The sequence below is a fragment of the Hesperophylax consimilis genome, chromosome 6 (genome assembly GCF_061612785.1).
Source record: "Hesperophylax consimilis isolate HC1 chromosome 6, BYU_Hcon_1.0, whole genome shotgun sequence".
Classification (NCBI taxonomy): Eukaryota; Metazoa; Arthropoda; class Insecta; order Trichoptera; family Limnephilidae; genus Hesperophylax; species Hesperophylax consimilis.
Window position 1 is genome coordinate 24,871,616 of NC_142841.1, and position 16,755 is coordinate 24,888,370.

General features: G+C 33.8%; 1 protein-coding gene across 1 annotated transcript in view; it reads right to left on the reverse strand.

The window, feature by feature from the left end:
* Positions 1-4,773, reverse strand: part of LOC149423118 (tachykinin-like peptides receptor 99D) — a 563,330-nt gene extending 558,557 nt beyond the window's left edge. The window contains exon 1 of the mRNA XM_089633048.1: positions 4,467-4,773. Coding sequence (XP_089489174.1) covers positions 4,467-4,773 — 307 coding nt within the window. The remainder of the gene's footprint in view (positions 1-4,466) is intronic.
* Positions 4,774-16,755: the final 11,982 nt, after the last annotated feature.

Here is a 16,755-nt window from a genome sequence, read left to right on the forward strand (position 1 = left end):
ATTAAGCAGTAGCGCCTCTAATTGTAGTTCTATGTCCACAACAATGTCTTGGAGCACATCTTTTGCTTCATCTAAATTTTCAGTTTGTGAGGTACTAATTCCTCGCTTATTCTGGCTCTTGAGACGAGTCACTAAAGAAATAGATTTATTGAAAATTTGATCGTGCCATTTATTTTCACCGCATAATACTGACGACCTCCGTTTAGATCCTCGGATACGAATCCAGAGGTCGTTTGAAATGGCTTTAGCCATGTTTGGTGATCAGATCTGAAAAGCCATTCAAATAATGAATAGCCGAATCCTTCCCAACCTTTCTTTTCCACATATACTTTCCCAATTCACTCCTTTTAACCTCATAACATACCCCAATTAGGGATGCCATGGACTTACAGGCTGCGGACTTAAACAGCTTTTACACATTGCAATCCTTTGAAATTTTCTACAGATTTGCTTGATGCTAAATAATTTGGTTAAGCGTTTTAAAAATGTAAAGTTTGGTGTATGAGTCTACATCCTACATAATTTAATTAATATAATCGATCGGAAAATTAAATTAACTGGGTCGAGTACCCAAAATAACGAAATGATCGAATGATCTAAAATCTAAAGCATCCTACTCATCCTTAAAGGTATGCATCCTCAAATTCAACGGTTGGAGCAGACCATTAGACCGAAATGTTGAGAGGATGTGCATGCTGCTTTGAAAAGCACTGAAAAGGGAGGGGACACACGGGAGAAATAATAAACAAAGGGTGATAGTACCAAAAAAAAATAATAAAATGAATTTGGACATCGATTTGTTCTTAGCTTATTAATGCAGTTATCATATAATAGAGAATCATAAAATATAAAATTGTATTTTGGCTGATGCAAAGTGGGATAAAAGAATTGAAATGCTTCCTCAATAAAATCTATGTGCCACTGAAAATAAAATACACTTGAACCAATCGTCTTTAAAAATTATCCGTTACCCCGTCCATATTCCTAACTTCGATCGAATCTGACTTTTATCATCATCTCCCGCAGCCCCACAGCCCACTGGAGAGGAACCCGTCATACTGTCAGTAGATTTTGATAGATATAGTGAAATATACGAAGAGGACTGGACTTGCAGAAACATTTCGTAAACCCTACATATATAATAAGAATAAAAAACACCGCTTTTGGGAAGATATTTTGCTTTTATCTTTGAGCTTCGAATATGAGCTCCAAGTTTTGGACTTCGAGCTTCTCAATTAACAGATCGTCCCTCAGGGTGATGACGTTACTTGATGTTTTGTTTGAGCTAAGCGCTTTGAGGTTTGAGCTTTGAGCTTTGAACTTTGAGCTTCCATAATTGAGATTTGATTTTCGTGCTTTGAGCTTACATCTTGGGAATTTGAGTTTCGATGTTTAATCTAAAATCTTTGAGCTTTGGGCTGTGAGTTTTGAGCTTTGGCTTTGATTTTTGAGTTTCGAATTTGAACATCAATTATTTCGCTTTGAGAAAATGTTCCACGATGGTGATGATGCTTGAGCTAAGCGCTTTGAGATTTGAGATTCTAGTTTAATGATTTGGGCCGTAGGCTTGGGCTTTGAGTTTTAGTCTTTAGGCTTTGAGCTTTGATCTTTGAGATTCAAATATGCCCTTTAAGCTTTAGGCTTCAATCTTCGAGCTTTGAGCTTAGAGCTTCGGGTTTGAGGTTTGAGCTTCTATATTTGGGACTTGAGTTTCTGTTTGATCTCCGAGCTTTGGGCTTTGAGTTTTGAGCTTTGAGCTTTGGGCTTTGTGCTATGGGCTTTGTGCTTCGGGTCGCTTCTACGACTTATTCTTGTGTTTAAAAGCTCTGCTGAGGAATTATTTGAATTTTCCTTAATTTATTTATTTATGTATTTTAGGATACCTTTTAACTTCTGAAGATTGAGGCTAAAAAATGTGCCGCACAACGCGCTACGTACCAGGATCATCGGTAGGACCGACGACCTATATTTGACGGCTATTTCCAGCCTAGTTTGTTAATTCTTGTTTCCTTAATTATATAAACTACTGAAAGTAGGGAAGTTTCAGGTATTTTAAAGGTTCCCGAAAGTTCTATAATTGGCAAGTTAGCAAACTTGAAGTGCACGAGCAGAACTTTTACAATACATTATTTTTAGAATTGGTTGCTGCAGCCTCAGTTTAAATGGACCGAAATGCATGAACTGTATACTACGAGAAGCAACCTATTTCACAATTATAGCTTTAGGTTGTGGGCGGGTGATGCTCAACTTCAAGGCAGGCAAGTTAATTGCATATGCTTATACCAAAACAGGCACGCTATAGAAATCTCAAAGTGGCAAGCAAAAAGTACATATTTGGAGATTTTCGTAGTTTTATTACTAAATTGTCACGCATCGTGTAAGGACGTGTGCTACCTCCAAGTAAAATGCATTAAATAAGTTTTAAAATGCCCAAAAATTATTTATTAATATGAAAAAAACAAGTATTTCGATCGTTTCGCGAAGATTTTCAGCGCCATTGGAGAGAGTGAGATAGCGAACGTAGCAACACATAAGTATAAAAAGGACAACCTAATAGCAGTAGCAGTAGTTTTACACAGTTATCCGTGTTCGTCTTATAGTCTAAGCGTATATTATCTCGCGTATATTTATCTCAGTCACACCCGTGATGTAGAATGTAGTATTCGACGCAAATACGAAAACGCTGCCCGCTATCGTGTATTGCTTTTCTACGCACATATTCTTTGAATATCTGTGTTTATCATATAACAAATGAATTAAAAATTTACTAGAAACAAAAGTAAGTGTTTCTTACATGCCAGATTTTGTCCTGAGTTTGTGAGAAACACAACACTGGCTATTCCAGTTTAAATGTAAATTTTGTTGTAATATCTATGAGCTATACGGATTTATTACAACCATCTTGAATCACAAACAGTAATTCCATTCGCTCACCGAACAAATGAAAAAGAACCAGTTTGCAACTGAAGTTGCTATCCTGTGTATTTCAATGGAGGTCCGCACACAGCGCAACTACAGGGTTTTCTAATAAGAGGTGTTATTTTGAATAGCCCGTTATTTCGGTAGATGTTACTTTTGAAGCTGTTATTTTTTGACATTTGACAAGTAAAAACTACGCCATTAATAAAAATGGAACGATACATGCTTCAACAATGCATTGAAATTATTAAAATTCACTTGCGTGAATCAAATGCAAATCATCTTGAGTGATGAGGCCCATTTCCACCTCGGTGGCTTCGTCAACAAGCAAAATTGTCACATCTGGGGCTCGGAAAACCCAAGAATTATTGTTGAAAAGCATCTCTATCCCCAACGTGTGACTGTTTGGTGCGGTTTATGGTCCGGCGGAGTCATTGGACCTTACTTTTTTGAAAATGAGGCTGGAGCAACAGTTACGGTGAATGGATCGCTATCGAGAGATGATTAATGATTTTTTATGGCCGAAATTGGATGGTATTGATCTGGACAACGTTTACTTTCAACAAAACTGCGCTATGTGCCACACAAGCAACAAAACCATTGATCTTTTACGATTGAATATAAAAATAACACCTCTTATTGGAAAACACTGTAGTTTTCAACGGCGAAGCAACCAGTCACTCACAAATCGCCTGCGCGTTTCAGTTGCCCATAGATATGTCAGTTTTCAAGATATTTGCGATTTGTCTATCAAGAGCATATACCTCCTCCTTATTATCCTCAAGAGCCGTCAGATTACGATATGTCCGCGCAAGAAAACATTAAATTTGTTCAGGAGGTTGAAAAATCGTGTATTTACGATTATAGGTTTCCCGATTATACAAGAAAAGAAAAAAATAATGGCGGCTTCATCATCACTTTATTTTGCAGACATTTTTTAACGCAAAACGATAGTGACAGATGACCGCTGAAGTGTTCTTCTTCATTCTATGATTAAACAAGCTAAGATAATTAGTCAAATTGTAAACTTGAGTTGCACCGCGAGAGAAGATCGATTGGAAACGAGTTTGCAACCGGCAGTTGTCCACCAGTTCCAATTTAGTTTTAGTTGCCCCGTAAGTCAAATAGCGTTTTCACAATACGTTTTTTCTTCTTTTTTATTTTTATTCTTTACATACGTAGCTACGAAATTTTCAATTCAGATTTTCAAAAAACGATTAATTTATCTGCCTTATGTTATAGTAGAAAATCTTCTTCTTTCGTACGGTGGGGGGTCAGAGGGGGATATCTAGTTCTGCGAGCCATTCTAGGGCATCAAAACTCATCATAAACTGTTCGTTTGGACAATTAGGTGACGAATTGTCACCGGGAAGATTAGAGGATTTGGGTTCGAGCCCCAATTGCGACCGTTGTTTTTTTCTGTATATTTGTTTCTATATTTTGTCTCTATAATCTCATTGAAGAGCCATTCGAAGTAGCAAACCAAGTAGATTTGCATTAAACGAAGTGTACAGTTATACATACATATGAGCACTTTGTAAACTCACCTAGGAAATAATTGGTGACAGTCCTCATCCTCTTGTGTGCCAGCACTATCCAGACCACAATCAGGTTCCCCCCAGTGGCCACCACCACCATTCCTGCAAATAACACGCTCCATATCAACTGGCGCCACCAGGGAAGTATGAAGCTAGGCACTTCCCCGTTGCTACTGTTCGCAGAGAAGTTGGCCGACAGATCGTCAAGAAGCAGCGGAGTGTGGTTGAAGAGCGAAGCAAAGTCAAAAAGGACGGGAGAACTGGAATTCGAATCTCTCGGTAATCCGTCCAACCAACCTAATGCGTCGAAATCCATGGTTAATTTTTTGATTTTATTTACGTTACGTCGACACACTTGTTTTTGTGAAAAATCATATTTTTTGTTTGAAAACACGATTTGATTTTAAATCAAAAAAAAAAGTTATTATTAAAACATTTTTAAAACATAAATAAATTGAAATTCGTTGAAATTATTTCGTTAAACACTGATAATGAGTAACTTAAACTAAGTTTTCTTTCTACAATAATAATTATTATCTTCAAACTTCACGAGGACGACGCGAGATATTAATTAATTGAATCAAACTTTCTGGAATTTTGCTTCTTTCTTCGTGTTTCTCCATTCCTGAAACAGAAAACACAATATTATAGAAAATTAAAAGGTTTCTGAAGATACTGGGAAAAATTTAATTATTATATTTTTTTATCCTCACATAGGAGGCCATGAGGAAAATACGTTTTTTTCAGGGCCTATGTCACCTTTTAGGATTTATTTTTTAGACTTATTTAAGTAATGTAAGGAGAGGAAGTTCTGGGAAGGTAAAATATATGTGGGTTGGGTAGGAATCTATGGATCAGTGTGTTCAGAAGTGACGGATATATGAATATATCCCTCCCGCCACGGCGTAAGGCGATGGGTCGAGAAACCAGTTGGGGAGGTCAAAGGGTCTCCCCAAACCAGCTTCTCCCGATCTGGCACGCTACGCATCTGGTGGGCAGGCGCATCCTGAACACACTTCACCAAATGAACTCAGGCACCCCTGCTAAATCTCCAAAAGTAGCGAACCACTTGGAGTGACCCAAGGCAGAGGTGTTGATTATTATTAACTCTCAAACGAAATATTTGAAACAGAAATGATTCAGTCACATCTAGGAATTGATGCCAGGACTTGCTTGTTAGGGTAGTGCTCTGACCACTGAGATAATTCGATCACATCAAAATACGTCATTTTTAACACCGTTCTTCCAATGAGAGCTACCAACATTATCTTAATTTTCTTGACGCATATTTCTTGGCTGCTATTTTTATGTAAGATTCTACGTGAAATAAATGCAGTGAAAATGGTCGGTGAGATTGTGGTCGGTGAGATTGTGGTCAGTGAGATTGTGGTCGGTGAATTGTGGTTGTTGAATTTCGGTCGGTTGCGGGCAGTGACTTGTGATCGGTGAATTTTGGTAGGTGAATAGTGGTAGGAGAATTGTGGTCGGTTATGGTCAGTGACTGATGGTCGGTGAATTGTAGTCGGTGAATTGTGGTTGTTCAATTATGGTCGGCTAATTGCGGTCGGTGAATTTTTATAGGACCGTTATTACCACAGTTGGAATCAGAACTCCATTTTAGTCTGCTAACCTTTGCTCATTTCCATGACCACATTTTATTACCTGCCACAGTATGAAGTTCTACGTTACGAATTTATAATTAGAATAACTATCGAGTATATTATTGGATCTGCAAACTTGTTTTTATTAAGTACTTTTACTATCTGAATATTCTTTTCATAAGGAAAATGACATATGTATTTCTTATATTATGTTTGTAAATAACTTGTACCAGTAAATGAGATTGAGAATAATCGACTTTTTATGCAATAAATATTTTAATCGCTCGATCATACAATTTTCGATTCATCATCCACCTGGTAGTAAATACATTTAATAAACAAATAATGTTATTGCCTTTCACGTCTAATCTTGTCGTATTTGTACAAATACGATATCATCTTTACTCAGGCGTTTTCATATGAGGGTTCGATAAGATATACGCCAATATATCTTAAGCACCAAGCAGAACTGACCAGATGATATTTCCGTTTTGTTAAACAGAAAATAAATGCTATCCACGCTGAGTTGAATTTTTGTCTTATTTGAATTTATCAGAAAGGTGATTTCGGAGTAATCTGAGACAACATACAAAATAATACATGTCGTATATAAACAGTTATTCCGCGCATTGAGACATTTTCCGATTTGTATTATTTGTATTTCTTCATTTTCTGTAGTCTATGGTTACAAAACGCCATTCCATAAAGTTATATATTCAAAATTTTCCTTATTTTATAAACTATTTTATGATGATGATTTACAAGATGAATATTTTTCTTAATAAATATTGTGTGAATGTGTAATTCTGAATAACTTAACTTAGATTAAATTTACTGAAAATGTGAAAATCTAGATAAGGAATGAAAAATGTCTCCCAAATAATAATACAAATCTTTCAAAGTAAATAAAAATCGCTAGTTTTTCGGAATGTCGAGAAGTATTTTGTTTTTATGCTTGACACGGATAATTTTTCAGGCGGCAAGAGTAGGAAATAACAAACATACTACATTAAAAAAATATACTCAAGCGACCATAAGATTTAATTATTAGCGATTTTTAAATAAAAAATTGAAACAGAAAAATAAGAAAATTCCCAAATGCAACCGTTTCAAATGTGCGTTTATTAATATTATCTTCAATAATTTGAATTTTCATCACTCTCTTTAAACAAAAAAAAAATATATATATAAATATAAAGGAACAATAATAATGAAAAAAATTCCATTCACCGATAAAAGTACCTACATTAAACCTAGGTTTTGATAGTAATGATGAATTAAATAAAATATCTGAATATACATATGACAGCGGTCATATCATTTCGAAGGTTTTAATGATATTTTTACATTTCTTGAAAACTTTTCTTTCAGTATTATAATAAATCATTTTAAGCCGACACTCTAATCGGCAACTCGGAAAATTATTTCTATTCTGGTGTCAGTAAATGATAAATTATTGTATCTTAGAAAATATGCAAGTAATATTTTTTCTGAAACATAATATGTAAAATACGTATTGTGAGAAAGTTGGAAGAGAGATTCTTAAGAAATACATTTCAAATAAAGATTCATGAGATGTAATAGAATCTCACTGGTTGTTAATGACAAAAAAGAAAGATAAAATGATCATTTTTGATGATTCTACCTTAAGTTGGTTTTTTCAGTAATATTATCTATACCTCTTATTTATATTAACATAAAAACACATTTTCTCACGCACAAGAGGTTTTAAAACATGCTATAGAATCTTCATAAAAACGATTTCCTAAAATATGCTTCAATTTTTCATTCCTTTGAAATCGAAAATTGTGTCAACAGAAAAAGTTTTCATGAAAAGAATCCTAAAGAACATCGTCAATAAATGTTTCGTATCGCTTCCTTTGGAAAAACCATTTTTATGCGCTTTCATAAATTTAATAGGAACCATTTAGTGATGTTTAATAACCATATAATTAGTTAGTAATAATAAATGGTTAGGTGCAATACAATATCAATTGAAGAGAAAATGTGAATAAAATACCTGTTTGAAAGATTGTGTTCCCAAACTCCATTATACGTGAAAAGACTAGACTCTTCTAGAATTTCTGTCACTAGTCATATAAAACCGCTTCTTACTGGTTTCGTATGATCTTTCACATCTTAATGAAAATATTTCTATTCCTTTGCATGAAATAGAATAGAAAAGCAATTCAAGTGGCCCAGAAAGTCACAAATCAACTGTTTTTGTATGCGCACACTTCCGTTAAAACCAAAAAGATATATTGCAGACCTTACGGTTAGTTTCAACGCTACAATTTACACCCGATGACGAAATAAATCTATGAAATTAATGGATTTGTGTTTTTTTTATATTTTTGGGAAAAAAGTACAACAATACCAAAATCGTATATTTTGTCTTTGGTGTCCAAAAGCATAAGTTATGTCGCCCGTTTATAGACGATGCATAGTTGATAATTATTGTAGAACATTTATAAAATTATTTCAGATGTAAAAATTAGCCAAAAACGGCTCTCTTCCATTTCTTAGGCGAAAATTTACTTCTGAGGAATTTTAAATATGATTTAAATCATAACTAAGAGATAGATTAGCAAAAAAATTAAAAAAAACTTCGATATTCAACTATAGATGCGCAAAAACAAATCTTCTAAAAAAATAAAAAATATATTTGGATGATTTGTATAGGACCGATTTTTTTTGAAAAATCACCCAAAGGGCGCTGTGCAAATATAAGATATATTTCTAAAATGTTCTATCTTATTATTGACTAAAGACGATACAAACCCTTATAACAACCAAAGCCAACAGATTGCATTCACCAGTACGTCAATGAAAAACGTAAAACTACATGGAAGGCATTAGTTTTCGATTAGAAGCTTTTGAAATGTGTTTCAGTGATAATTGTACCCGAAATAAATAGTCTCAAAATGAAGTGTTAATATTATCCTTCGGAAACTGTGTAGATATTTCTAGCAATAGGTCTGCGCAACATCGTTTTGCCACGCTCTCGTTTTTCATACTAAAAATATCTACTTTTTCTTGTCAAATTAATAATTCCTTCCTTTGATGAGGTGAACTCTTGCTAAAACCATGATGCAGATGCCATAAATCAATAAACAAAAACCACCTTTATTAATGAATATAGAAAATTAATCTCGTTAAAAGTGTAGTTGTATTTTACGTGGGTAAAAAGATGAATTGGGTTTTTTTATGGGAAAGTGGAAATCCGTTGTAAAGAGTAAGGCAAGTAATTCTTCAAATAGCGAAGGAAATAATGTATAATTACGGATTTTACTTCTTAAATAAATTATGAACCCTTCTTTGAGGAGGTTTAGAAGGCAAAGGCGAGATTACTTGTGGGTAATTTTCATTTCATTCAAGGTTCTCAGAGGGGAATTTGCGTGGAGGTATGAGCATCGTACTCGTTTATTAAGGTGGAATATTCCTTATTGTTCGAAGGCTTTGCAAATGGCTGTAGGTATCAAATATTGTGAGAACTTATGCAAAGTTCTCGGCATAGGTACTTCGCCGCACGGCCTAAATTATTTGCGCTTGTTGATTTATTTTAAGACATCTAACAGGGTATGAGTATGAAATTTGGTGAAAATATGTTTAAAAACTCTTAACTAGAAGTTCTTCCAACAGTTAGTAGACCTCTTAACTAAAAGTTCTGTGAACAGTTAGTAAACTCTTATCTAGAATTTCTCTAAGCAGTTATTAGACCTCGCATCTACAAAAAGTGTGTTTCTGATTTACCCTTAGTTAATAAATTTATACTTAAATTTCCTCTGATATCATGAGGTTTGTTAATAGGTACTTTAATACAAATTCACTTAATTTTAAACCAATTTACGTAATTTAAAAATAATTTCAACTGGGGAAGTATACAATTTATGCAAGAAAATTACAACTCAATGACAATAATTATGTATCTGAATGTTTTGCAAGCAGGTAGATAACTAGAAAAAATGCGAAAAAAAAAATACAGATGACTATTTCACATTAAAAAAAGATAGTAAACCATTTAAACGACCACCATCTTGAAACAGAAAGCTGAAAAAGCAGAAAAAAATATAGACAGACGACAGGTCGGTGGCTGAGTTGAAAGTTATAACGAATGCCTGTTCCACGATTATCTGCTTAGTTGACAGTTCATGATATAAGCTCAAAGTTGACATTGTCAAAACTGGAACTGATTGTAAGTGATAAATCGATAAAGTACCTATATCTAATGTTTGTTATCAGATTTATTTTTTGTTAATTTCATTATTTCTTTTTTTAGTACCTGCTTAAGTACGTAGCTTTAAAAATATAATGGCTTTATTGCCATCCCAATGCTAAAAACGACCACGACTCAGCACTATGTATATGTAAAAGTGAGATAGTACAATATTATTGTCCAAAGACAAAATAAATGGAACGAAAACCTTGGAACATGAACAATTTGAAAAGCAAATTAACTCCCTGAAATTGGAGAATCATATATTGTACCCTTAATATTTAATAAACTAACTAACTAACCATCACGCCGTTTCCCCGCAGAAGTCGGTAGAGAGGACGGACCGCCAAATAACTCGGTCTTGGTGCACGATCCTTGCCTCATTCACATTCATACATCGTCTCATATATACTCTTCTGTTATTCTGACTCTTGACATGGCACGACTCAAGTATCTGATTCATTTGGTCGTGTTATGTCTTCCTCGGGCGTCCCCGACTTCTGCTGCCATATAGCGTTAAAAAAATAGCTAATATTATTATTTTCTAAAACTATTTCTCTGAAATGTTGAATGTGGAATTACATTTATAGTTAATTTGAATATTTAACTATGTTGAATTCAATTTGTATTTATTACATTTATAAGTATTTGAATATTATATCCTATCATATTTACTATACCTTTTAGAGATAATTTTATTTTTGTATTTACTCCTCCCATAATCAAGAGCTAATATAGTTCACCTTACGGACTAGTAAAATAATTGAGAAAAACATTTTATATTTTTGCATTCTGATATAATATGAAATGTTACATTATTTAATAATAAATGCAAAAAAAAAATATTTTACTAAAAGATTATTTCAACATAAAATTATATCCTTGAAATTAGTATTTCTTTTGATTGAATAACAGGGTTAATCTTTACATATACAGACGGATTTTATTATTGTTTCAGCTAAGGACTTGAGCTAAAGAACTTTTAGCAAACACGAATCATAAAATTACTCTATTACGTGATTTTTCAAGAATTCTTAACGTATTTTTGGATCTTACACTTTTAGCAACGTAAAGGGTATAACGGATATGAAAAATTCAAACTCTGTATTCGAAGAAGAATGATAAGTTTAGCGAGTGTGACGCTACTTCACGTGGAATATATATTGCGTAGTAATTAGACAAAGTTTGATAGTAAATATATAAATAATATACCTATATACTACCTACACAGATAATAGCGTAAAAAATGGAAAATATTGTGGATTATTGGTATCAGTTAGAAATTTTGTTTTTGAATAAACGAATTATGTAGATTAAAATGAATATTTGGTTACGTATCGGATAATAACGTGAACTCAAAGATATTGAACTCAATATTTTTTTGCCAAACATGATTATTCAGTCAATTAAAACGGAGGCCAGTGTAGTTTTACTGGGACAATATTTGCCTTTTAATTTAGCTGATCGATTGCTCGGCACACCCCACATCCATACATATTAGTAACATTACATTATTCACTGAGCAATCAGCCATAGGAAACAAATTAGGTTTTTTTGCCTTGCAAAAGTTTGTCAAAGTAACCTTAATACTATTAAGAACTCAACCCTTGCACGTATACTATTAAATTATATAATCATTATAATTAATTTATTTACAGGGGAAAGGTATTTTCGTTGAATTGGATATGAAACTTGTTCCTGACTATCTTTTGGTATCTGAATTAAAAAATGACCTCTGATTTTCAGAAAGTCAGGATACCTTCCTATTCATACTATGTAAAATAGTGTAAAACAACCCGAACGTGAAATTTATTTAAGTTATGTTGTTCATACAAATGCAACATATATATACAGGATTTTCCAATAAGAGGTGTATCATACGTATCCAGACCTCCAGAATATTTCAAGAGAATTCATATTTACGCCAAATTTTTTTTTTTTTTTTTTTCATTTTCTATATTCTTATATTCCATGAAGTGGTGAATCATTTAAATTTACTGAATTTAAAGTTAATGTTCTTTATACAAATAGAACGGCGTCATATGCGCCTCACAATTTTTACCTCATATGGGTTTATTTAAATATTACCTGGCTTTTATAGACTTAGAGGCCTTGTATTTTCTCGGTAGGGAAAAAATTTGTTACCTAAAAACCCTACTAAAATTGCATGTATCATCATCCAGCATCAGCACCAGCGGCGACCTACAGCGGCCATATACTACATACGTGTCTGTTTGTGTTGTGTTGGGAATGGGGAGGAAATTTTGGCTGCGCCCTTTTGTTGGAGTCCTTCCGCATTTGCCGTTGGGAGTAAGGAAAATCGCAGAAAACCTTACCCAGGAAGGAGCGGCCGAACGTCAACTTGAAACGTTTGCGGCCTTCAGTAACATCGGTATATGATGTCCTGCATTTTTGAGATGTGTGTGTGTGTGTCTGTTTTTATGTTAATATATACTTATGGGAAGATAGAAAATAAACATACATATACATACAAATTATAAAATATTATATAAATATATAAATAGATAAATAAACATTATATATTTGGGAAGAAGGTCGGGAGTTTAGGAAATACCTACTGCTCGCTATTCGTCCGCGTCTAGTTCTGGTATGTGCCATATGTGGTCATGGTCCATGAGGATGTGTTTAGGTAGTCTGTGTGTGTATCTGAATGTCAGGTCGCTCGGAGCATTGTATTGTCCTATGTCTCGTATTAGTTGATTTTTACTAAGTGTGAGTGATTTGTAAAAGCGTTCAGTCAGTCTGTGTGTGAATTCGTATAGAGTTGGAATTTGTTCTCGTTCGTGTAATCTCTTCAAGTTTGTTCTGAGTCTCGTGTTGTATGTGATTTTAATGCAGAGATTTTGAAGTGTCTGTAGATTCTTGTGGTCTGTGTGTGAGATGCTGCTCCATACGGGAATCGCATAAGAGAGTGCTGGACGAATGAGCGAGTAGTAGACGAGGAGTTTGGCCAAAATCACAAAAACAATTCAACCCCGAAACCGCTTGATACCGTGTCGCCGACACATTTGGAAATCTTTACATCAAAATAACTCAATCAATTGATGTATTATATGTGATTAATCAAGATAATTACATAGCAATATAATAGCAGAACCTGAAACACATCTGAAAATAATCATCCAGCACCTCCCTCGGACACACCAACCCACGAAGTGACCACGGCTAGGAAGGCTACTCAGTATTTACGTAGGACCCCCTCCACTACTCCCCGGATGAAATTCCATGATGGCCGCCGTCTCCAACCAATCACAGCCCAGCATATCACCTTGACTTTCTTATCAAACACTGATAACAGATTCAAATGTGATTAATTGTGATATCATCAGACTGGATTTACGGGAAAAAGATGCAAGATATAACTACGAAATAAATACCAACATCAAGAAATGATTATATACTAATACAATAACATGAATAATTATATCTAACTATATTTGTTACCCTTTGGGAAATGTTCAAACCAAAGATATTTAACTTCAAACCCAATATGAAAATTTAATTATTATTTATAAAATAAATAAACGGGACTGCGGGAGATGGTTTTGGTAGATTGAACTGACTTGGTTAAAGGTATCATATTAACATATAACTTTCCTCTCAACAAGATAATTTCAGAGAGGAAAAATACCTAACCCCTTTACTCCTCACGAAAGAGGATAGAACGCCTCCGAGAGGGTTCGATTTGAAAATGTTCTATAAATAGAGAACCGAATTCCATACAAAGTCAGTTCAACAGCTACCTCTGAGAGGGAATCCTCTCTCCTGAAAAACCATCTCCTGGTCTCCAAAGTCTCAAGAAATATTTTCAAGTGTTTTATTCAGTAGTAAATTCAGTTTTTGCCAGTAATAAATTCTTTCCGTCAGCTCAAATCTGGAAATAAATTCCTCTCTGATCGTGGCTTTAAACTCCACCACTAAACCTCTACAACATCTACCAAGACTGAAAACGCTGACAAGTGTACCCAGCCACCTTCGTATCTACAGTTATTGTACGGACAGTATATTGTCTCGTACAAGAGGTGTTATTTTGATATTCAATCGTAAAAGATCAATGGTTTCGTTTCTTGTATGACACGCAACGCCGTCTTATTGAAAATAAACGTTGTCCAGATCAATACCATCTAATTCCGGCCATAAAAAATAAAATCGTTAGCACAATCCATTCACCGTAACTGTTGCTCCAGTCTCATTTAAAAAAAAAGTAAGGTCCAATGACTCCGCCAGACCATAAACCGCACCAAACAGTCACACGTTGAGAATAGAGAGGCTTTTCAACAATAACTCTTGGGTTTTCCGAGCCCCAGATGCGACAATTTTGCTTGTTGACGAAGCCACCGAGGTGGAAATGGGCCTCATCACTCAAGATGATTTGCATTTGATTCACTCAAGTGAATTTTAATAATTTCAATGCGTTGTTGAAGCGTGTATCATTCCATTTTTATCAATGGAGTAGTTTTTACTTGTCAAATGTCAAAAAATAACAGCTTCAAAAGTAACATCTACCGATATAGCTGGCTATTCAAAATAACACCTCTTATTGGAAAACCCTGTAGTTACTTTACGTCAAATTGGATACAGGTAGTAAATTTAGGTAGCAATTAAGGTAAAAATTTACTATTATAGCTTCTCGTGGATTGTTGAATATGTGGATAATCTCGCCTTATTCTCCAACACTGTCAGCTATCATATGTTCATACCATCTACCCCGCTACCATTCCTCAATGACTTTCAAATCTTGGTGGAATCGTTCACTTTTCTCATCACCGACTGCACCAGGGTTTTTTGGAAAGACGGCAAAGATGGCTATGCAAAAAATGCTCATTGACGCTCATGTTGCAACCAAGCGTTTTGTAGGTCTCCGAGTTTCTGGACAATTGCGGTGAAGTATTTCACCTTGGTTTTAATTAAGTGTACCTTAAGTATATTTAGTGGCAACTTATCATGTGCTCCTTTCGTTCACATTTGTACACTTTTGAAACACTGCTTGACTTGACAAAATTGAATTAGGCTTTATATATTTTGCTATCCAGGTTTTGCACAGAGCTTTTCGAAATCAGGTGTCGACGGTGACCTTTCTCTGAAGATCAAGTTTGAGAAATTTCATCAACCTCGGAATAAAACTGTAGATTTGCATAAAAATCAATTCACAGACATTTTTTTATATAGGTACATACAATATATGATATTTATTCTATGGGAAATGGTGCATGCAATTAACATACAATTAATTTGCGTTCACCAATTTCTTAAACATAGCCTCAGAATTTGGATCAAATAACATATGATAATATAGTGTTAGGTAAAACTATATAAATTATTTACACACGAATTAAATATACTAGACCCTTTAGATATTTTGAAAGCTTAAACAAATTTTAGGCCATTTAAAGTAATTAGCTATGCATTAAATATTTTAATAACCAAAAAATTATTTGATTTTCCTTTGCACATCAAACAATAAAATAAATAATTACGTTCTGATGAAAAACACCAAAGTAATTAAATTGGCTAAAGCAAGCGATTTATCAAAATGGATAATTTCGGCTGAACCGCATTATGATTATATGATAAAGCAGGCCACTTTTTTAACAGTCTTTAAAACCTTTAAAAGATATCCTTTTGTAAAACATTAATTTAACACATATTTTAATGATAATCTAATTTAGGCCCGTCTTCAACTTCAAAACGTTTATTGAATGGGTTCGTGTAACAAGAGATGATTTTGGTTTCGAAGGCCGGCTACTGGAGAATTAATTTTATTGCAAAATAGTTGTTCATTAGTATCCTTTAAAATCTGAATGGTGGTCATTCTTGAGGGTAATCTCAAAAGCATCTACCTTCTGCTCATATTGAGTATTTTAATGTAATAATAGGAAAAAATAATACATAATTCAAATAATAGAAGAAAATATGTTATATTTTTTTTCTGATACCGCACACGATAAAACACATATTCTCATCACATGTTTGTCTAATTATATGCAAAATCTCATTTGCGCAAACATTAGTTTACGTACTATTATTATCTAAGACAAAAATACTTCAACCGCCTTCAGGAAAACATCAGAACAATTAAATGTGATAAATACCTACTAAAAGCAATAATAATAAAACAATTCATAAAAAAATACTTCATGCCTACTGAAAAACTTCAGAATATTCAGTTAAATGCCTATAAAAAGAAAATAATGAATAACTGTACATAAAAAAGTAACTGCGTTAGCTTTATTCATAACAAATTGATTTCCTACCAAATAGTAAAATTATATTCTATTCATTGAACCCAGTGCTTTTACAAACATAATACATGTCGTATTTTATATAATGCAAAACTGTTATCTGTATCAGTACATAAAATTAATATAATATATTTAATAAATACTTATTGTGTTACAAATATAATAAATATCCGTTTCTTTTACTACAAATTATTTTTGCTTTTGTGCTGTATGGAAAG